We start from the raw sequence: 22017 nt of genomic DNA, 5'->3' as shown, positions 1-22017 counted from the left end.
ACTTGAATGGCAAAGCCTATTTTCATGTCGTGTTCTCTCGGGAAAATGGCGTTATTTGCTATCTTTATTATATAGATACCATCGCTACATTGGATCCATCGTACCATCTCATACCTTACCATAAAGATAACATTCTATGACTGGCTGGGGGTAAGCGTGAACGTTAGAAAAAGGCGGGAAAGTGTATTACGAATCACAGTTTCGGTGGGATAGATGCTACATGACAAATTCATGAAACCCCTCCTGTTGGCCATTGATTCACTGTGAAATGACTGGTATATTTTTTAAAAAATAAAAAATATGCGGCAACCACGGTTGAAGTCTCTCCAGCTTCTTACACACTGGCACTTGTGACACTCTGGTTGACACATCACGCATCGTATCGCTCCTTAAACAGTGGAGAGCCTATGGGCTGCCTTCCAATCGCCTATTTCTAGACTTGAGATCTGAATCTGCCTACCATGCTCACCGCATCTTACCGTCAACCAATATCCCTATGCCTGGTCTGGAGTACCGATGCTCTGAACTTCCTGCAAAGCAATGGCCATTTGCCATCATGGAACCGCTAGATCACCGTGGAACCGCAAGTCAGTGGCTGACCGACCGAGGTTGGAACTGCCGCTGGATATTTTGGGAAGGAGATTTTATACACAATGCCGAATTATGGAATGACCTCCAGACTCTCGGTCTAGCAGAACACAATGCTTCCAATCAATCGTGGCTGTTATTCACTCCTTGTCCTATTCTGGAGACGAGTATCGACCTTGTTGAAACCGAGCTGCGCAAATTGTATCGCGAACCTCTTTCATGTTTGGATATTGGTTGTGGTAGCGGTAGGGATTTGGCTTGGCTGTTGGCTCGCAAGACAGACGCCAACGTTCCGATGTGGCAAGCAGTGGCCATTGATTCGAGTGAGGGAGCAGTTCAACGGACCAGAATCATTTGCAAAAACATGGCTATGGCGAATCAACTCATCAGTGGTATCAACGCTAAGGTCTTAGTAAATGGTGATTGGAGGTTGGTGGAGAAAGGGAACCCCGGCTTGGCCGTCAAGGATGGGCAAATGGAAAGACTAATGCCTGGCTATCCTACATTACAATTCTTCACCCAAGAAATTCAGCGATTGCTCAACCATAATATTCCTCCTCAGTATGATATGATCATCACCATTCGATTCTTGGTGCGTTCCATCTTACCCCAATTACCACAGCTATTAAAACCCGGTGGGTTCTTGATCATTTCGCACTTTGTCGACCATGAAGACTATACGTACGATCAGCCTAGACCGGAACATCGGCTTCAGGTTAACGAACTGGCGAATTTATATGGGTCGATGCCAGGTATTAGCATCATTGTAGATAAATTAGAACACGTAGAGGACGGTCGACCTGTCAATTCCTTTATCATCCGAAAAGACAGGGGGGTTTGACAAGCTGTGAATAAAAAAAAAGAGACTTTTTTAATTTGCCGAGTCCGGAAATTTGGATTTCAAGGAACCAACTTCCCCACATGTGGCTCAAAACAATGCATGCCAGCCGACCCAATTGCTTTCTATCATTGACTGTCTCGTTATCCTCACTTGACGTACTTAACGATGATGATCACTTCTCTGTCTACCTGTTCCATACTGGTAAGACACGCCGGACCTAACCGAGGTTTGAAAATTTTGACGCTTTGGGGATCTTTCTTTCTCCTCCACTGACATCATAATCAGCTGTAGAAATTTTCTTTAACTAGATTCTTTTGCTAACCACTTGCAACTATACATCTTTCCTTCCAACCTTACAAAATGGACAAGCCTATCCTTTCACTATCAAACCCACCACCCACTTACTGGAGACAGTTTTCCTCCAGCGGTAGCTCCATCGTTGAAAAGCCTGCCATTCACCCAGTTGCAGTACCTAATACACCTATGACCCCTCTTATACTGGAAGACAAAGTCATAACAAGGACAGATTCCAGTTCCCAAGGTCTAGAAGCTCGTTACAGTCAGGCAGACTACTTTGGCACTCGTTCTCGCCATGCGCATTAACTAATGTTAACTGCCACCACGACTACTACCCACACCTTAATACTGTAAATTTAATTATGCCTCAATAATAGACCCATTCACCTATCATAGCCGGTTCTGATTTCACATAGAAAATAAATGAAGCGGTTGGGAAAACGGGGCAATCTGCTTTCCTCTTGAATATCATTTGGTTCATGGGCGTCCTTCGCACTTTGTAGTGCAAATTTTATACTTTGCGGGGTTGAATTTGCTATATCATTCGACCGCCAAGGTGCCCTTGTCAAGTCACATCACGAAGTGGTCATACCCGCAAAGCGTATTTCTACTTTTACTTTATATGCTCTAGTTTGAGAATACGGTAAAAACTGCAGTGCTAATAAAACAGTAAGCTAGGACACGGTAGTCGCTAGCTTTGCTACCCACATTATATGGTCTGATGCTCCGTCCGTAGTATCGCACTTTCTGGCCACCTATTCTACCAGGTGTATTTGATGGACCGACCTCACAGATCAAGGTTTGCCCAGTGGTCCACAATGTGGTGTGATTCACAAGGGCGTAGCACGTCGATTTGCTCGATGGCCGCATATAACGCTGTCCGCTGGAACTCGACTTGACAAGCTACACCAGTGGGCTAAGCGCACGGTCTCTATCTGCATTGAAGGTGCTCAATATAATTGCCACACTTATTGTTTTGGTTGATATACACTGCTTTTTGAACAACTGTGGCGCATATTAGGAATCCGTTACCAAAAATCTCTTCAGCCACTGAAGGCAACTCTCGGACAACGAATAAATATCTGACACGTATTTGTTGAGCGACGGCCGTCTACTTAGACAATAATGTGTAACTTGTTTACGCACAAGTACGTACCATCCTATCCGCCATTAACCTTGATGAAATGGCATGATTTTAGAATGTCTTTCTAAGCTCAGTATGCACGGCAACGGTAAAGTGAAACCGAGGTTAGTAAGCTGTCTGCGCAGAAGGCCATGTTTATGCAGTGCACAGTTGGCAACGGTAGATTTTCCTTACTAATCAGTTGCCTTCCATAGATATGCCTTCAACAAAGGCAGTAAATGCTGACGCGTACAACTGACTTTTGGCTTACAATGCGGACTGTGTATGACCCCGGCCGGGTTAAATTTTTCCGTCATTGCCAGCATTAAGGACAAGCAGTTTGGCAAGTGCTGAGGTCTGTCTACCTGACCGCTGGGCTGCCCTGCAGAGCAGGAATAACAAAAATTGGGAACTTCCTTATTGTGCATGGTAAGGACGGATAAAATTCGACCGCTCTCTAATTGACTTCCCGCCTTTGTCAACTCAAGTTTTCTTGATATAAAAGAACCGCAAATGGATCGACTTTAGCAGCCCATCATCAATAAAAACAATCACCCATCCTACCCTTGGATCAAATCAAATGTCTAAAGTTTATGTCATCGGAGCTACCGGAGGTGTTGGCAATCAGTTGGTCAAGATATTGTTAAGCAGAGGTGTTCAGACCACCGTTTTGGTTCGTGATCCTTCCAAGGCAGCTGGATTGTTCGGTGAATCTGAGCTTTTGACGGTCATTCAAGGCGACTACAATGACAACGACACCTTCAAGCAATCCATTGTCGGACATGAGAGACTTTTCATCCTTGTCACTGATTTCGTCAATATGCCTGCCATCAAGATCAACTATGCTAAGTTGGCTTATGCTGCTGGCGTCAAGCAGATTGTCCATCTCTCCTCTGGATCTGTCAGTGGTCCCTGGAGACAAAGCCATATTGCCACTGCTCACTATCGCTCTGAGTCTGCAATCTTCGACCTTCCCGAGAGAGGCTCCTACGTCGCTTTGCGTCCCACTTCATTCTTCTCCAACCATTTCTTTGGCGACAACATGACCATCAAATACAAGAACAGCATCTTTGGATCAGCAGATCCTGATACCAAGATTCCATGGATCTCACCTACTGATATTGCTGAGCTCGCCGCCAACGTCCTTACTGAACCTACTGAGAAGCATGGCGATATGGTGTACGACATGACTACTTTTAAGTTGTCTGGTAAGGAAAGAGCTGAGCTTCTCTCTCGTGTGCTTGGAAAGGAGATCAACTATGTTCAAATCCCCGTCGAAGCCGAATACGAAGTATGGTCTGAAAAGGCCCATATGCCTCATATTCTAGCGTACGCTTTTGCCGATGCTGATTATAGTCATTTCAACGTCAACCGCGCACTTTCTATCGTCTTGCACCGCCAACCTGAAACGCTAGAAGCATGGGTAGAGATCAACAAGGACAAGTTCTAGTTTACAGAGGCATTTTTTTATATACCTTAAGTTTTTATTCATCAGTATATTGGAAATAAAGTTATTAAATGATTGATAACGACTGCGGAAGAGGCATGAGGAAATTGTGACCGCCTATCGAACATCGAACATATTTATCGCGTTTTTCTATTTTGTTCCCAAAAATTGTCCCATTGCTCCGGAAAGGCTCCCCTACCTATGGCATGGAATGCAAATATAATTGAAGTCACATCCTACGACTAAACGACGTAGTGGAAGGGCAAACGCTTAACCCTCGAGCATCAACAAGGATACCCTACAGCATACTCAGTGTGATAGGTGACTCAGAATTCTTCTTCTTACCCCACAATGTATGCTTACGCTCTTCTTAGTACACAGTGGTAAAGCTCATAGTAAGAAGGCTGCGGTCACGCGTGCATCCAAATTATTTTTTTTGCACAGTGCAGCTAATACGGTTATATTTATTGTGTACAAAGCTCGCAATCTCAATATAATATGTCAACAAAACGCACTCAGCCACGACCTCGAGCCAATTAGTAGACAAGCCTACTCTTCATCCACAACGCAATGGTGATAGTACCCACACTAACCGCCTAAACTCTACCGGGCTCTATCTTCTACAGTCTATTGCTCACAAGTAGAAGCAAACTTCACATTATCAATGCTGTTCAGAACGACCTGCAATAGTGCTCTACCCAGTCTGACCGCTAAACCGCTCCCCATGTCTACCTTGAAAAGTCTGTCAACTCAAAGCTAAGCGTTTATCACACAATGGCAAATTTGAGAGAAATAGAATCGGACCCGAAATGCGCCCTGACCGGATAAATTTCGTCCGTACTTTATGGTCCAAGTCACTCGGTACAACATCTTAAATTTTGCTATAAAAGAGGACCACGGTTGAGACTTATTTAAGCCGAACATCAAAATATCTCGCCCCTCTTTCAATCTTGGCCAATATCTTATATAAATGTCTAAAGTCTACGTTATTGGAGCTACCGGAGGAATCGGCAACCAGCTGGTTAAGACGTTATTGAGCCGAGGTGTCCAAACCACCATATTGGTTCGTGATCCTTCCAAGGCAGCCGGACTGTTTGGCGAATCTGAAAACTTGACGGTTGTTCAAGGTGACTATGCTGACGACGCGGCCTTCAAGCAATCAATTGTCGGACACGAGAGACTTTTCCTCCTTGTCCAGGATTTCAAAAATATGCCAGCCATCAAGCGCAACTTTGCACAGATTGCATATGCTGCAGGTGCCAAGCAGGTTGTCGATATCTCATCTGGATCTGTCAGCAGCCCCTGGAGACAGCATCAAATTGCTACTTCTCACTATTGTAGCGAGGAAGCCATCTTCAATCTTCCCAACAGAGGTTCCTATGTCGCTTTGCGTCCTACTCAGTTCTTCTCCAACCATTTCTTTGGTGACCATCAGACCATCAAATTTAAGAGTGCTATCTTCGGCTCAGCCAAGCCCGATTCCACAGTGCCATGGATCTCACCTACAGATATTGCCGAGCTTGCTGCCAACGTTTTGACAGAACCTATTGAAAAGCATGGTGATATGGTGTATAGCATGACTAGTGAGGTGCTGTCTGGTAACGACAGAGCTCAAATTCTCTCTCGAGTTCTAGGAAAAGACGTCAAATACCTCCAGATTTCCGCCGAAGAACAATACAAGGCATATGTTGAACGCGCCCATTTTCCTCACAGCGTAGCTTATGGGTTTGTCGACGCTGGTGAGAGTAACTTTCAGATTAGCCCTGCTCTTTCCATCGTCCTCCATCGCCCTCCTCAATCATTGGAAGCTTGGTTGGAGCTCAACAAGGATAAGTTTTAACTTGGAAGAAGGTGGAGCATATTTATGTAATATAGCATGACGTTACCCTTCACAATATACTAGAAAATTGTATTTACATATGTACTGTTTGTTTGAAAGATTGGAAGTTCCAGAGTGCATTACAATGAGCGTGGATATGGGTGGTCTGAAAAGAAAACATAACCTTTATCTTTGTCAATTTGCTTAAATCCATGTATTGTCACTGATAGATCTACCAGTACGAAAGTCTCGCAGTTGCAGGATCGAAATTGGAATAGGCCTCAAGCGGATAAATTTTATCCGTTCTGTTGTTGGAATGAGGCACTTGATGCAACCTGCTCAAACTTGCTATAAAAAAACCCCAAAGACAAATATTTCGTGCGCAAACATACAAAAAAAGTTTACTCTTCCAACCCTGGTCAATAGCATTTCAAATGTCTAAAGTTTACGTTATTGGAGCTACCGGAGGAATCGGCAATCAGCTGGTGAAGATATTGTTAAGCAGAGGTGTCCTAACCACCGTATTGGTTCGTGATCCTTCCAAGGCAGCCGGACTGTTTGGTGAATCTGAAAACCTGACGGTTGTCCAAGGCGATTATGCTGACAACGAGGCCTTCAAGCAATCCATTGTCGGACACGAGAGGCTTTTCCTCCTTGTCCGGGATTTTTACAGTATGGCAGCCATCAAGCGCAACTTTGCCCAAATTGCATATGCGTCTGGCGTTAAGCAGATTGTCGATGTCTCCTCCGGAACCGTTAACGGTGCCTGGAGAGAGCATCATATTTCTACCATGCACTACGCTTCCGAAGAAGCCATCTTCAACCTCCCCGACAGAGGCTCCTATGTCACTTTGCGTCCTACTCAGTTCTTCTCCAACCATTTCTTCGCTGACCATCAGACCGTCAAATTCAAAAATGCTATCTTCGGCTCAGCCAATCCCAATTCCAGAGTGCCATGGATCTCACCTACAGATATTGCCGAGCTTGCTGCCAACGTTTTGACTGAGCCTATTGAAAAGCATGGTGATATGGTGTATCACATGACCAGTGAGGTGCTGTCTGGTAACGACAGAGCTAAGATTCTCTCTCGAGTTCTAGGAAAGGACGTCAAATACGTCCAGATCTCCGCCGAAGAACAATACAAGGCATACGTTGAACACGTTCATGTACCTCACAGCGTAGCGTACGGATTTGTTGATGCTAGTCTGAAAGACTTTGAGGTCAACCATGCACTTTCCATCGTCCTTCATCGCCCCCCTCAATCACTGGAACCTTGGTTGGAACTCAACAAGGATAAGTTTTAACATGGAAAAAAAAATAACAACGTATCTAAGTAGTATGACTTGAATTTCATGAAAATGTCTCGAAGACTGAGCAAAAAAGCTGTGCATCACAAAGAGCTTGAAATTGAGTGGTTTGAGAAAAATAAAAAATTTAAGAACTTCATCTTTTAGCAAATTGCTTAAATCCATTTTTTATCACTTGCAGATTTTATCTTCTTCAATCGAACATGGTTATACATGATAGAATTGATGACATCTAAGTGATCTGACAGCGAACCAGAAGTCGCTACCGCCAAACTCCAATGTGAATGGAGCAATAGCTTAAACGGACAAAGCTGGCCCTACCTATCAGCGGCATAGGAAGATGCTTATGTGTTCGGCGACAGCACAGTGAGCCAAGTAACTAGGTCAATTTCGTAGACGGCCCTTTAGCCATTGACAGTTCCTCGGGACAGAAATATCTCTGATTCTTCCTACGAGTCTAGAAAAGGATATCGAATATGTCCAGATCCTTCTTCCAGAAGAACATAAGGCATACATTTAAAAATCTTACATGCCTCGCAGTTTGGTATATGAATTTCTCGATGATAGTAACACCGGCGATACTATAAACACCGTACTTTCCATTGTCGCCCACCGATTTCTACAGTCATTAGAAGCTTGCTTGGAGTTCAACAATGTCAAAGCTGTTTTAGACAAAATCCCTTCGCTGCACTGGATTGAACACTTAGTCAGTCAGTATATTTTTGGACTTCTCATCAATATATCGCATATGACATCAATAAATACAATTTTAGAAGAAGAGTTGGGGTTTTTCTTATTTCCAAAAGGTCCTTTCAAAACAAGGTATATTTATCGTTTGTTTGAACTATACTTATTCATTTAATACGCATAATGGAAAATATAGCAAGCAAAAAAATCTGGGGAGAATCCAAAGATGAACTCTCGACCTTCACTCCACCAACAAAAAACGTGAACAGTGGACTTATTGTGGCCGGACCAGTAGAGCCGTTTTATTGCCCCATATGCTCGTGCCTTATGTCTACAAAAGTAAACAGCCATGGATGAGAACTTTGAGCTATGTATTCGCTCTGATTCAGCCTAAACACCAGAGAATTCAACGCCATACATAGATATATGACGGTAGCAACCTACTGGGCCAAACCTTCGGTCAGTCAGTAAGCGAATGTATTCGTCGTCTACAACAACGAACATGGCTGAATGAAAGTCCAGCATTTAATACGTAGTCGTATAGGAATCACTTTGGGCTGTGAAACAGGTTTCCACCCTTCGCAATTTGGACCTCCAGCCGCTACCGAACTTGCCAATAGCCTAGGCCAATTTGGCTCAGCCCATATGTACGGCTTGCAGCATATCGAGCCAAAGTTACTTCCTTCGAATTCTAGACTTTCTGCACAAGAACCCCCCCCAGCACTCTACTGATTGACATCGACTTCAACATATTGGAGCTCGACAACCCGGCATCTACAACAATTTAACCAGAGTCATCGCACGACTTCAATATCCTTTTCAAAGGCCAAGCGGTATTACTCAGATGAGGAGCGTTGGCTGCAGCAGTTTGTGTACGTGAAATACCTCACTTGATCAGATAAAAAATGTTGTACTTGTGGTCTGTTACATATGTGATAACTCATGTGTCCGCTACAACTTTGGATTTCAAATTGTGTGTGTGAGAAAGGCGTACATCCTCATGGATTGACCAAGATTTACAAAAATAGGGAGTGTGTACCAACACTATGGTTTCGCTTCAAGGTAGCGATGTTGCGAAGTCATTCACTGCAGCTTGTATGACTGTTTATCACGATAGAGTTCTGGTTTCCTCTTGAAGCGGTGTACGTTCACGATTTGAATGCCCTTAGCACTCCTTCTAATGTCCACAAAAGGAAAAGCGTGCAAAGGATACTCCGAGTACAAGTCGAAATATGTTCAAAACTGAAAACCAATCAAGATTTTTGATCAATGTAAAGACACCATGCAATTTACTGGTGGTGGTTTCTGCATGGAGTCCATGGCATTGAAGAAATAATCCATCTGTCAGCACACTTTACGATTAACACTCCTACTGTTCTAAAAATACGATCCATCGACCCGCTCTAGTGTCTCGGCCAGCAGTCTGCGAGTTAGTCGAGATTGAAGCATGCACGCCCACTTGCTATTTCTCTGTTGGAATTCCATTCAAGCTTAACAACCGTGGTGCTCAAAGAATACAATATAGCGAATGAAGAACGTTCACCCGGTGGAATGCCCACAATTGGACGCCTCAATGGCTTGCAGCATGACGCCAGCACATTGATGTGACACGAATGGACCGAGGCAACTCGCCAATATCTTCTCATTCATGAGTAAGGTGCGTTGAGTTATGAGTATGTGCATGCAACGTGATCATTATTCAGGTTCAGTAGTCGCAGTCATTCGCTTGTCGGTCTCCGTGTATACATTGGAATTCAAAGCAAGTTGAGAAAATTGTCTTGGCACGCAAGCTTTTGTCAGTGCCGACAATATCGGCTTGCTACCGTATGCCTCGATTTTTAATATTAGTGCCGTGACATTTCATTTTAATGTTATTGCGCTGTAACAAAATTTTGCATCCTAGCCTAGCTAGCAACTTGGAAAGTGATGGGTTGTGGCCAATTAAAAAAATTTAATTGACTTAGACTCTGATATTGATCTCATACTCTCATTTATCATCCTCCCTATAACACGAACAAAATAAACAGAAATAATTACACAAGCCATACATTAATTGCTTCCTATAGATCATCATTCTGTATCTTCCATTTAGTTATTTCACTTATCAACTGAATCTAACACACTGATTATCACAGACACACTACTGCCTTCTCTCCTATGAACGAAGATACGACCAGCTCATGATCACATACGTTCAAAGCAGAGCATATTCGTTTTCTAAAATGGCTAACCGACGGATAGCGCATTTGGATAAAAACCTCGAGCTGCCTAAAGTGTAGCGAAGGCTGTGTGTACGCCACTGGCAGCAAAAGGCACAATAAAGTTGCGCCACCTTTTTAGACATGGGTTGGCGGAGTGGAGCTCTTTGTACATTGACTCCTCCATACAACGGGACAAGGCAGCGAGTTCATCAAGTATATAAGACGACACGGATTGTGAGGTTTTTCAAGACTCATCAACAAACAACAACAACAACAACAAGTAACAATGGTCGTTCAACTCGGAGATACCTGCATCATTCCTTCCCCCAAGAAGTTCATGGGCGACAGACGCACTGTCCATTGGAGCCAAGACTGGGGTACGCAAAAGTCTGTCGACTTCTGCTTCATTCCCTTCACCTGCCCTAAGGATAGCTCTGGTGCTTTCTTGGCTGTTGAAATCGCTAAGATGAAGGAGTTCCAACAATCGTGCAAGGAGACTCCCTCTGATCCCGATGACTGGACCTGCGATGAAACCACTTACCAGTTCACTGTTGATCAGAGATTCAAGTACGGTCAGAACAACGAACAAACTTGGAGATTCTTGGTCTTCCAGAACCCCGATTACAAGCCCTTCCAGCACAGATTCTCTGAAGTCGCTGACAGCACCGATGCCATGACCTTCTTGGGTAACATTAGCAAGAGCTATGGCAAGTACGCTGAAATGGTTCCTAACGGTGGCTCTGTCCTCTCTGCTCTCAAGTCCATCGTCGGTGATGATCTTCATAGCTTCTAAATGATACTGATACCAAGAAATGTAATTTGTAAAATCACTAGCTAGCTGATGCCAACTTTTTGCTGTTGGCCGAATTTTACATTTCTTTCCCTATGATACCAATTTAATGAAATGATACTCAACAATGCTTTGGGTTCTCTTCTTCGATTTACTTAAAGCTGCCAATTGAGAAAAGTCTGATTTAGTATTGTTGTAGTTAAGAAGATAAATTATTGATGGCTACTCCTAGTAGGCTCAGATTGTCGAAAATGGAACAGCGTGTCAGAGCAGTCCAGATTAATGCAAACTATTCCGCAGGAGGACCAGAGCTTGAAGTTACGATCAATGATACAGCAGCATTAGCTTATGGAACGGCACATTGTTAATAATATTATCTGGTCAACAATTCCATGCGGGCAAACTAAAATGATAATACTAACTGTGTATGGAGTCTAGTGAGTAAAAGTGGTCTGTAAAAGAGCAGGCTGGTATGAATATTATCACAACCACACAATTACAATTCCAGCATCGTTCCTTACTGTTTATCACTTCGTCAACAAAAGGAAGGAAAAAAAAAAAAAATCCAATTACCGTCTTTAAGAAATGCAAAAGTATAGCCCGACGTGGGGGTCGAACCCACAACCTTGAGATTAAGAGTCTCACGCTCTACCGATTGAGCTAGCCGGGCCTTTGTTGAAGGGAGGACCACCTTCTAATTTTTGAAACCTAACATAAACAGCGAGTACATTCATATGGACGAAAAGATGTCTCTTGGTACAAGCAAGCCATCAAAGCTCAATAGTAAAGAAGCTCTACTGGCTTTGAAAAATTATATACATATTTTTTTCTAAAACTGTGGCTCTTTGGACTGCATCCTGCCATTTTATATGCTATCTTTCAAGAGGTTACCATGATTACTGGTCGATGTCGGATGCTGGTGAACATGCCGTATGATGGGGAAGGTCAGTGGTGCTCTATAAATTTTTTCTAAAAAATGCAATTTTATGACATGACATGAACATCAAGCATTATTGTAGTATGTAATGATATATACAGTGAAGTATTCGTGAAATTGCTGCTCCGTGCCACAGAAGCTTTCCATTCATTTTGCGTCGACCTTAGCCCACATCCTTAATCTGGTAATTGCATCTCTAGAATCCGCCTATCAGAAAAATCCCATTACGTATACAATTAACTGCTTAGATGAGACCATTTTTCTAAACATCAGCTAAATATTATGAGCATGTACTATGCAGCGTCGATTCAACGTAGGTCCATATTATCAACGAGTACGTCAGCAATACAAAGCTCGCTACCGGTAGAAGTCTGGATAAAATGCTCAATATATATTAGAAACCAGATAACCTTCATTCTCTGGTATCAAACTACACCTGCTACAGTCACTTTCCTTTCGTCGTTTTCACACATACGGTGAGAGTCAGAAATCGCTACCGCAGTCCTCCGGTACATATATCAAATTTGAGTCAGCTTCCAGAAATCAGAAATAAAAAAGTTTTATAATTTGCGTACATTTTGATTCAAAGCACCGGGCGCACGCCTTGATTTAATATTAGTGTAAAAAAGGGTGTATTGACAGCCGCCTCCCAAGCACGTGACCAAACATTCTACCCGAGTGCACGTGACCAAATATCCCTCATTGGAGGCATTTTTTTGTCCAGAAAGTTCTTTCTGCAGAGTTGAGATCGATCAAACATCTTTTTCACCTATTACTCATCTTTAAAAAAAATGGAACAAGGTCAGTGTCTCTCACCCTGTTGCTGATTGCCCTTCATACATTAAGACTGACATACTGACATTCCCAACCTTGTTATGGCTTTGTTTCTAACTCATAGACTGGAACGTTACTGTTTTGCGCAAGCGTGCTGCCGACAAGGCCAAGGTTTCCCGCACCCAATCTGAAGTCAATGCTGCTAGACGTGTAAGTTAGAGTGCTATTGTTGTTCATCAGGCGGGCTTCTGACTAGAGCAGTGGCAATGGGAGCCATGATGGGACTTGATTGTTGGGCTCGCGCAGTCGATCCGTACCTACATAGCCATGACTAACACTTGAACTTTCTGATCTTGCTTACAGGCTGGCGCAGTCGTTGCTACTGAGAAGAAGAGTAAGTTAGCAAAACCTAAATATTTAGCTCAGATCATGGAAAACTGACGTAATTACTTTTGTAGCCACTACTAACGCTGGTCATGCCAACACCGACCATGCTCGTATCGCTAAGTTGGATCGCGATAACGATGTCACTGCTCCACCAAAGATTGACGTGTCCGTTGGTAAGGCTATCCAAAAGGCTCGTGGTGATAAGGGATTAACCCAAAAGGACTTGGCTCAGTTGATCAACGAAAAGCCTCAAGTTGTAAGTTTTATCCTATCTGATATCACAGTGTTGCGATCTTTGACACTTACACCATTTTTGTCAACCAGGTCAACGAATACGAAGCCGGAAAGGCTGTTCCTAACCAGCAGATTTTGGGAAAGCTCGAACGTGCTTTGGGTGTCAAGCTTAGAGGAAAGGGTATCGGTGAACCCTTGACCTTCGGCAAGAAGAAGTAAATTGCCCAATTTTTACTTTTCGCTTGATCTCTTTGAATCAAGATTAGATTACTGGACGGTGCGTACAGATGAAAAGGAACACCACACTTTCAATGGGTATTTGTGACAAACCAAGTTCGGAATATCTATGTAGTTTAAAACGATGTCCATCAGTGTATTTTATTCTGTGCCTATTTTTTTTTCTCTTTCGCTCTTCACCTGTTCATTTTTTAGACATACCAAATTTACACCACTTTTCTGATTTTCTAAAAAACCCTTTTCAAGTAAACACAGTAGGAAGCAGTTTTTGACCCTATGATGATGAATGGCTAAAATCATTTTTTTTATATATGTTCAATATACTGGGTGGCAAAGCTCCGCGACAATGTTCAAGAGGACGTGGAAAGCTTTAAAGGGTTCATTTTTTCGGCATTCCTTTTTCTCAAATAGACTGCTGGTTACTAAGTTATAGTGCTTTTTTCATTCATTCTTTTTTTCTTTGTTAACTAAGGAAGGGGGTTCGTTCTATTTATCGGGTTTGAACCAAATCATCTATCTTGAGAATCATCTTGACGGTTTCAGCAGCCAACTCGATTGCACTGGTAGACACCAAGAGGGGTTGAATGACATTTTCGTCCAAAATATTGGTGATAGTTCCCTTCTTGACGTTGATACCAGCAGTCTTCTCTCCATGAGCGTGCTTGTTTCGCAATTCAGTGACGATGGATATAGGGTTGAGACCGGCGTTCTCGGCAAGGGTAGTGGGAATGATTTCCAAAGCCTCAGCAAAAGCTTGGAAACAGTACTGTTCCATACCAGTGAGGGTCTTTGCATGCTCCATCAATCTCTGAGACACTTCAATTTCAGGAGCACCGCCACCAGCAATCAATGCCTTCTTCTTGACAAGACATCTGACGACACAGAGGGCATCGTGAAGTGAACGGTGTGACTCCTCCAAGACAAGTGAGTTGGCACCACGGCAGAGAACAGACACAGTCTTTCCAGCGTGCTTCATACCGGTAATCTTGACGACACGAGATCCAGATGAATCGACTTCGTCAACAAGGTCAGCATAGCCAAGCTTATCTTCAGTGAAAGATTCCACATCGGCAACGGGCTTGCATCCAAGAGACTATTGCCCAAATGATCGTGTTAGAGGGTTTACATGTAGAATCCGCATAGCAAAGAACAAAAACTCACCTTGGAAATAAACTCAATTTCATCACGTTCAATATCCTTGATAACCATGATCTTCAACTTGGACAAAAAGTGCAATGAAAGATCGTTGACGGCATCACGCAAGATGGACTTTTGAATGAGCAAAACATTGCATCCAGACTTCTTAACCTTTTTGCAGAGGTTGAGGAGGTACTGTCGCTCCTCCTTGAGAATCTTGTCCATCTGTCGGTAGTCGTTCACAACAATCTGGTTCTCCATCTAAAGTGAAAATGAAAGGAATCGTACATGAGTACAATGGTGCTGTAATGCGGTTTCATAGTAGCTGCAAATGCTTACATCAGGCTTGGGAGGAGAGAGCTGGAACTGGATCAGACCGATCTTGGCCTTCTCCATACGGGTGGGTCCACCAGCACTCTTAACGACATTCTGAGTGAGAACGAGACCATTGACGAGCTCGGTGTCGTCGATGGTACCGCCAACCTTCTTGACAACACGGATATCCTTCAAATCAACGTTGTGAGCAGTAGCGGGATCAATGACTTGAAGTACGGCGTCGACAGCAATAGGAGCGAGCAATGATGAATATTGGGAAACGATCTGATACAAAAGGAAATGTCAGTACGCATGAAGGGATTTGAACGGTACTATAAAGCATTTTGCCTATGTACCTTAGAGTTAAGAGAGGTGGAGGCGGCGCGAAGCAAAGATTGACGGTCACCGAGATCCAACTGAGTAGACATCTGGGTGAGGTATTCAACAGCCTTAGCTGCTGCTCGCTGGAAAGACTCAGCAATTGTGGTAGGGTGAATACCTATGAGAGGAAATTGAAATGATTCGTCAGCACTAGTTTAGCGCCTATCGACCGATGGTGAAGCATACGTACCCTTGTTCAACATCTTTTCGGCAGCAGCAAGGAGAGAGCTACACAATACAACAACAGATGTCGTACCATCACCAGCTTCAATATCTTGAGCCGCTGACAAGTCAACAAGCTAGAAAGGTTGAGTCAGCTACGTTACGTTTCTTCCATACATTGTAGTTCCTTTTCGCCATACGTACCATACGAGCAGCTGGATGAAGAACTGACATGTGCTTAAGAATAGTGGCACCGTCATTAGTGATGACAACTTCGCCGTTACCAGCTTGGATCTATCGATTGAAGCGTGATGTTGGATTAGAACCGATATTTAACGAAAAACCTGATGACAAAAACGCCAGACGATTCAACGCACCATTTTGTCCATTCCTCTGGGACCGAGAGATGTACGAACAGCATCACCGACAGCTGAAATAAGTACAAGATTTTGTTAGATTATAGGTTCCAGATGGGGTTGTCTGCGCGAGATCATTTCGGTTTGCGGATCCAAGATTGACACGATGTCCCTGGGTCAGTTAGAACATACCTTTAGCAGCGACGATGTTGCTCAAGCGAACTTCAGTTGGCTTGTCCTTATCATTGAAAGATTTAGGTTTAACGGCAGAAGCGGATCTGGTTTCTGCCATCTTTGCAATTGATGAGTGATTAAAGTGACAAGAATTTAGAGCTTTAACGCGTGCGCTTTGAAATTGAGAATTGGGACTTCGGTGGCTGGGGCAGTGCCTATCACCGCAAAATTGCTGGTGAAGTGTTGGAGTCCGCCGCCGCCGCCGCCCAGACAAATTGCATATAGAGCGAAGTGTATGCTTCTATGTGCTTGTAAATTAAAAAATAATAAAAGTGGGGGTTTCCAAGACGAAAGAATGTGTCTCCAATGCTGCAGAGCTTGACAAACGGATACAGCCAGAGTTTGTCCTTGAGCAAAATGACCTCCCCATCATCTCGACGGAGTTTGAAACAAACTGGATTGAGATGTGAGCCTGGCCGGGAGGGAGGTAAGTTCTATGGTTTTGCCTGAACAACAAACTACGCCTCGGTCATCACAAGAAGAAAGCCATGATAAAGAACTGGAAAAAGAGTTGAATAACTTATTTTGTGAAAAAGAATCACCCATTACTCATAATGTCGACTGGATTGACACTGATACCGATGAAGACGAAGATTATCTCCCACAGAATTTACATCATCAGCTACCTTCTCCACCACGAAAACTGGCAGCCCTAGATTACCGAACACCCTCTCCACCTCCGAGTGGAAACAAGAGAAACAGAGTTGAAAGTATGTCTTGGTCACCATCGTCAGCTCCTGGACCAATGAAGAAGGCTATGCACCAATTTCCCACCGCCTTTTCACCAAGCACTCAACACAGTCGCCGCACTGTGCGAACCGTACAGCAAGCCATCAACGATGCCATCGATAATGGTGCTGATATGGTGGATTTAAGGTAATGTCATGCAATCGGTAATCTCTTTTTGCTCTAAGAATTTGTCATCTTATATCTTTTCATTTCTTTTTATGTGATAGCAATATGGATTTGACAGACATACCCGATGAGATACGCGAATTGCAGCATATTACCATCTTATCCAAAGACTTGATCAATAATTCCTCACTAAAAGTATTTCTTTATGGAAATCGTCTTACCAAGTTGTCCATGGAATTGTTTTCCCTTAAAAATCTCTCCGTCCTCAGTCTCCGTAAGTGTTTATCGTACGTAGCCTGATAGGCCCAGAAGACATTGTACACCATACTGATTATGACTGTGCCACTTAGGTAATAACAAACTTGAAACGATACCACCAGAGATTGTACTTTTACAGAATCTTTGTGAGCTTTCCCTCGGCAATAATCTACTGGTTAGTGTTTTTGAATGTTACGAAAATATACCAAACACATAACTCATTCCTTGGCTCTTTGTGCTTCCATCTCTAGCGTTATCTACCCGGAGAGATCCTTCGATTACGAAAGCTCAATATCATATCCGTTCTTCCAAACCCCTTTCAAACTATACCTCAAGACAATACCAGTACCCCTGCAAGACAGATTATCCGATCAGTGCCTACCCCATCGCTCTTTGAAATATGCAGCAGAGCTGTCATGGCATCGACGAACCGCTATGATAATCAAAACATGCCTTTTCGAATCACCGAACATCTGGACGCATCAAAAAACGTTAAGAGATGTCAAAATTGTAAATGCTACATCATCCAACCTGATATTGAAGTCATGGTCTGGTGTAGTCTTCTCATATGCTCCAACGTACCGGCTATAGTCGGTTTTTGCTCAATGCATTGCCTGGAAGCATGCGACTGGAACAAAGTTGGCCTGTTTGCGGGAGATATCAATTGCTGATTGCAAAACAGATCTAATGCTTTTTGGCAACAAGTCTATCTCTTCTTCATCATCATGGTCTTAGGCTTTCACAATGTACAGGATGAATAACTACCACTCTACCATGTCCACTTCCTTCGTCTTCTCTTCCATTGCCCGACTTTAAGGCACTTCAGTGTACAATTTTTCCTCCCTCCCCTGACCTTACTATGGGTTCATTTACATAAATCGAGTGGCTCAAGAAAAGAGAAATAGTCTGTTATTATTGTGGGAAGCTATTAATTTTCAAGGAAAAAACGGAAGATTAGGCCATTGCTGGAAAAGCTATAGAGTATACAGGGCAGAAAGAAAAAATGTGGTACTAGTTTGAAACGAAAATGCTTGGATAAAGCACATTAGAGTGGGAATAAGTATTTGGTAGTGGGGCTGAATCTACTGCCGTCCTGCATCCAATCCCATTCCTGTCACTTCAAACAGGATGGGGATGGCATGGACCGCTAAAGCACCGATACCAGCGTACACAATTAGTTTGGTGACAATGTCTACGTCGTATCTCAAGGGAGAGTCCTCGACAATAAGGAGTGAGCTTGGATCATAGTCATCCGTGGTGTTCTTATCTCGCAAGGCGGTAGCTACAAGGGTTGGGGTGGAAGGTGTGTTTGCAACCTTCTCGTCTATATTATTCTGGAAGCGGTGACGAGCTTCAAACACTCGCTTTTCGTGCAAGTCGATACCAGACTGAATACCGACATGATCTGAAGCTTGCACACTGGATGTGAGCCCCCTCAAGTCTAGTACAGATGGAACAGGATGAATGCTAGCATGTCTCAAGTTTTTGTATGTTCTATAGAAGCATGGCGTTAACAGATGATAAGAGAGTGTGGAGAGATTTGTCTCCTTGGCTCATGACATACCTGGCACCGATTTCAAACTTTCTATGAGGCAAGTTGAATGCTCGGTAAATGGGCGGCAAGATGAAGTAACAAACAGTTTTACAGGCCATACGCCATGTAAACAATATGGCAACGCCTAAACAAATACATGCTATCAGAACAAGTATACACAAACATTACGCTATTGGTTATGATACCCACCAATAACTACTTTGACAATCGATATCAAAAATACAGTAGAGCCAGTCGCTGTGCGGGATCCTGACACAATACCAAATGCTGCCTGAGGGTAAGAGGAGTGTGCAGTTACCCAACTAGCAGGTAATAAACCGATCAAGACGCCCAAGAAACAAACACTAATGACCAAATCGTATTAGGGAAGTGAAAGACACCAATGACGGAAATTTCTAATCAACATACCTATCTTCAAAACAGGGGCATCGCTCTATAGGATCAGGACTAACGTTCAAGTCAATAACATGATCGTCACGCTTCAAGAGTATTTTTTCATACTTACTGGATGCCAACCATTAAAAAGAGCAATGGTATCGAAAGGAAAACTATAGCGTACATTCGTTAGGCTGTACCAATCTATGCATCAATACTCGTTTCGTAGTACTTACTCCAATATGAGTCGCCAGTAACAATTTCCTCGAATTGTGCACGGAATGTCCAATGGAACCAGTATAGGACATAGGCGAGAGCTGCACCACCGAGAAGGTCTATTTACAAGTCTCGTGAGCTTACTTGAAGTTGAGTGAAAATAAAGGCCACAAGTGTACTTACCGGTGATACTGTGCATGCCACAATAGATTCGTCCGAACACAACACTGACGGCATAGACGCTAAGTGTAATAAGTCCTGGCAATCGGAAGGGATCGTCTGGTGATACATGCTCCTGAATCCAGGCCATTAAGAACAGGGCAACGGAAATCGAATTGGTGGAATGAGTGGAAGGAAATCCGTATTCCAGTGCAACTGAGGAAGACATGGTAAGACGATGAACGGGCGGTGATAATGGTCGGGGTAAACACATAAAATCCTATTTAGATCAAGATTATTAGAATTGCGGAGACGGCTGATTCGTCCATACAAATTGCCTATACCAACCTTGATGAAACCAGACCAGAAGACTCCAAATGCCATAACGGCTACCAAGCTGTAAAGACAAATCTCGTCAATGGGGAACGAGCAGAAATTTAAAGTTAATTTGCGCGAGTCATACCTTCTGCCTAATTGAGGATAGCCGAACCAAAAGAGCAAGGGTAGGAATATCATGAAAAAGGTATGCGTGCCAAGGTTGGCTGTCCATAGGAAGTAGACATCGAGCATTGGAGTTCGTATTTTATTCTGTGATACCAATGTCAATAATGTTTCGCATAAATATTGGGGAAGAGTATAGTCTGGCAATATTACCTGGAACGCAGCAATGTAAGGCGTTTCCATACGGATGAGGGGTAGCATTATTCTTCTGAGTCGAGCACGCCATGGATGTAAGGCTTTGTCGTATAGACGGTCGTCATGTAGCCCGGCATCTATATCATCCGAGATGGTTTTAAAGACCTTTTTAGGCATGTGTGGAAAAAGAGAAGGATGGCCTCAAATATTGCGACGAGGACTTCTTTTTTTTCATTTTTCCGTTCCACATCTCCATGACGTGACGATTCAAAATCAGTTGACATTGACCCTTGATTTGGATTATTCTTTTCCGGAAATCCTCTATCTTTGTATTTGTTAGTCGTCTTTGATATGAGCAGCAAGTGATAAGCTCAATAGATGCGGTGTAAAACCTTGCCATACCATGGTTTTAAGGCTATGCTGAGCGCACGACTTTCATATGTTACACTGGGTGAATCTAACAATTCTACACGTTCTTATTACCGCCAATTTTCTTTTACACTGTATCGTCCTTTTAGCAAAGTATGGCTCCTTCCGAAATTCATTCATGCTTATACCATCCTTTACTGCCTTTTCATCTTGGCCCACTTACACATTTGATAACAATTCGCGATTTAAGCTTTCATATTTGCAACATCCGCGTTCAGTCATGGGGCTCTTGCCTTACTGTTCCACTCAAGATGAGCATGAAATGAATAATATATTAAATTACATTTATGGCTGTATCATAGAGCCAAACCGCTTGCTTCTCAATTAAATTGCCAGGAAGCCATACTTGAAGAATAGGCCAAATGTTCATCTGCTGTATTGTAAGCGAGAGTAACTTTCGTTTTGTGAGATAGGGTTGGTGGATTATGGTAAAGTGATCGACTGTCACGCATAAAGTCACTTGAATTGATCGAAAATAGATTCCACAACGCAAAAAGTTTGTTTTCTGTCACGCACTCGGAGAGACAGTCAGATGTACCAGCAACCTTCCATTTCAAGATAGAAGGTATCTTCTGTCACGCATTCAAAAGATTGCAAAGAACGTGTTGAAGCAGGGAATATATATTTGCACACCATGGTCACTGGCATTTTCAGGTTGGAAAACATTATCCTTTCACAGTTTGTTATGCAACTGGGGGAGTCATTACCATGCGTTAATCGATGTTCAGCCCATTAAGCACGGCTGACAAATAGTATGATCACGTTCACGGAGGCAAAGCCAATGGCAATCGCAGTTAGTCAAGGATATAGTTTGAATGGCTCTGATGTTTATATGAAAGTGAGATTATTTTTGAAGGAGATGAAGACAGACATAATTGGAGTTGACTGTCGGAGCGTTTAGTTGTGAAAGGAGACCTAACTAAAGCATTTGAATTGAAAAATGGTTATGACTTGACTTAGCATTGCATGTTTTTTAATTGACAAGTGTTTCTTTCTTTCACATCACACTAACTAGTTGTCGCAAACCCTTGAGCAGAGCAATTTTTTAAGCCATGTATACTACAGGTACGATATTCGAACTGGTAAGATCCTTCCAAGATCTGGCCAATGGTTACAACGTGATGTGGGAGCGTTGGATGATGAAATGAATGCAACTAGGTTTCATCAATGTTGATTAATGGTAGTGTGCATGTAGAAGGCTGTTTTGATTGTTGATACTGCTCTAAACATCGAAGTATATTGAATAAATCGCAATTGTAAAACATGCACTGCTGTCACAT

The 22017-nt window shown here is 43.0% G+C and overlaps 12 protein-coding genes and 1 non-coding gene across 13 annotated transcripts; 9 read left to right on the top strand and 4 right to left on the bottom strand.

The window, feature by feature from the left end:
- The first annotated feature begins 375 nt into the window (after positions 1-375).
- K450DRAFT_243828 (uncharacterized protein) lies at positions 376-1580 on the top strand. Its single transcript, XM_051589489.1, has one exon. It carries the CDS (start codon positions 497-499, stop codon positions 1427-1429), a length of 933 nt encoding a protein of 310 aa, XP_051444096.1. The 5' UTR covers positions 376-496; the 3' UTR covers positions 1430-1580.
- Positions 1581-3429: 1849 nt separating this feature from the next.
- On the top strand, positions 3430-4299 carry K450DRAFT_300598 (uncharacterized protein; the record flags this gene model as incomplete). Its single annotated transcript, XM_051593725.1, has 1 exon — positions 3430-4299. The coding sequence occupies one exon, from the start codon at positions 3430-3432 to the stop codon at positions 4297-4299; it is 870 nt and encodes a 289-aa protein (XP_051444095.1).
- Positions 4300-5215: 916 nt separating this feature from the next.
- On the top strand, positions 5216-6216 carry K450DRAFT_243821 (uncharacterized protein). The gene has a single exon (XM_051589488.1). The coding sequence runs from the start codon at positions 5267-5269 to the stop codon at positions 6134-6136; it is 870 nt and encodes a 289-aa protein (XP_051444094.1). The 5' UTR covers positions 5216-5266; the 3' UTR covers positions 6137-6216.
- Positions 6217-6525: 309 nt separating this feature from the next.
- Positions 6526-7582, top strand: K450DRAFT_243820 (uncharacterized protein). Its single transcript, XM_051589487.1, has one exon. The coding sequence runs from the start codon at positions 6550-6552 to the stop codon at positions 7417-7419; it is 870 nt and encodes a 289-aa protein (XP_051444093.1). The 5' UTR covers positions 6526-6549; the 3' UTR covers positions 7420-7582.
- Positions 7583-9363: 1781 nt separating this feature from the next.
- On the bottom strand, positions 9364-9845 carry K450DRAFT_243814 (uncharacterized protein). Its single transcript, XM_051589486.1, has one exon. It carries the CDS (start codon positions 9753-9755, stop codon positions 9540-9542), a length of 216 nt encoding a protein of 71 aa, XP_051444092.1. The 5' UTR covers positions 9756-9845; the 3' UTR covers positions 9364-9539.
- A 345-nt stretch (positions 9846-10190) lies between these two features.
- K450DRAFT_281152 (uncharacterized protein) lies at positions 10191-11266 on the top strand. The gene has a single exon (XM_051593386.1). It carries the CDS (start codon positions 10597-10599, stop codon positions 11101-11103), a length of 507 nt encoding a protein of 168 aa, XP_051444091.1. The 5' UTR covers positions 10191-10596; the 3' UTR covers positions 11104-11266.
- Positions 11267-11697: 431 nt separating this feature from the next.
- Positions 11698-11770, bottom strand: K450DRAFT_t60. Its single transcript has one exon. It is a non-coding gene; the product is annotated as a tRNA-Lys (tRNA).
- A 906-nt stretch (positions 11771-12676) lies between these two features.
- On the top strand, positions 12677-13731 carry K450DRAFT_243810 (uncharacterized protein). Its single transcript, XM_051589485.1, has 5 exons — positions 12677-12838; positions 12936-13021; positions 13175-13205; positions 13270-13451; positions 13523-13731. The coding sequence occupies exons 1-5, from the start codon at positions 12829-12831 to the stop codon at positions 13649-13651; spliced, it is 438 nt and encodes a 145-aa protein (XP_051444090.1). The 5' UTR covers positions 12677-12828; the 3' UTR covers positions 13652-13731.
- On the top strand, positions 13287-14050 carry K450DRAFT_243805 (uncharacterized protein). Its single transcript, XM_051589484.1, has 2 exons — positions 13287-13454; positions 13523-14050. Exon 2 carries the CDS (start codon positions 13720-13722, stop codon positions 13939-13941), a length of 222 nt encoding a protein of 73 aa, XP_051444089.1. The 5' UTR covers positions 13287-13454; positions 13523-13719; the 3' UTR covers positions 13942-14050.
- Positions 14051-16349, bottom strand: K450DRAFT_243802 (uncharacterized protein). Its single transcript, XM_051589483.1, has 8 exons — positions 16213-16349; positions 16042-16094; positions 15869-15958; positions 15693-15801; positions 15478-15620; positions 15146-15406; positions 14831-15067; positions 14051-14762 (listed from the first exon to the last, which is right to left on the bottom strand). Exons 1-8 carry the CDS (start codon positions 16310-16312, stop codon positions 14160-14162), a joined length of 1596 nt encoding a protein of 531 aa, XP_051444088.1. The 5' UTR covers positions 16313-16349; the 3' UTR covers positions 14051-14159.
- A 341-nt stretch (positions 16350-16690) lies between these two features.
- On the top strand, positions 16691-18264 carry K450DRAFT_243800 (uncharacterized protein; the record flags this gene model as incomplete). The annotated part of the gene is made up of 4 exons (XM_051589482.1): positions 16691-17130; positions 17211-17383; positions 17460-17542; positions 17619-18264. The coding sequence occupies 4 exons, from the start codon at positions 16691-16693 to the stop codon at positions 18036-18038; spliced, it is 1116 nt and encodes a 371-aa protein (XP_051444087.1). The 3' UTR covers positions 18039-18264.
- A 1-nt stretch (position 18265) lies between these two features.
- Positions 18266-20616, bottom strand: K450DRAFT_243791 (uncharacterized protein). The gene is made up of 10 exons (XM_051589481.1): positions 20327-20616; positions 20136-20260; positions 20021-20069; positions 19697-19952; positions 19534-19632; positions 19428-19470; positions 19331-19369; positions 19112-19266; positions 18932-19046; positions 18266-18861 (listed from the first exon to the last, which is right to left on the bottom strand). Exons 1-10 carry the CDS (start codon positions 20483-20485, stop codon positions 18450-18452), a joined length of 1452 nt encoding a protein of 483 aa, XP_051444086.1. The 5' UTR covers positions 20486-20616; the 3' UTR covers positions 18266-18449.
- K450DRAFT_243784 (uncharacterized protein) lies at positions 20360-21089 on the top strand. The gene has a single exon (XM_051589480.1). The coding sequence runs from the start codon at positions 20748-20750 to the stop codon at positions 21063-21065; it is 318 nt and encodes a 105-aa protein (XP_051444085.1). The 5' UTR covers positions 20360-20747; the 3' UTR covers positions 21066-21089.
- Positions 21090-22017: the final 928 nt, after the last annotated feature.

The sequence above is a fragment of the Umbelopsis ramanniana genome (genome assembly GCF_025399195.1).
Source record: "Umbelopsis ramanniana AG unplaced genomic scaffold K450scaffold_32, whole genome shotgun sequence".
Classification (NCBI taxonomy): domain Eukaryota; kingdom Fungi; phylum Mucoromycota; class Umbelopsidomycetes; order Umbelopsidales; family Umbelopsidaceae; genus Umbelopsis; species Umbelopsis ramanniana.
The sequence above is the reverse complement of the archived record's forward strand: the minus strand, read 5'-3'. Positions and strand labels throughout refer to the sequence as shown.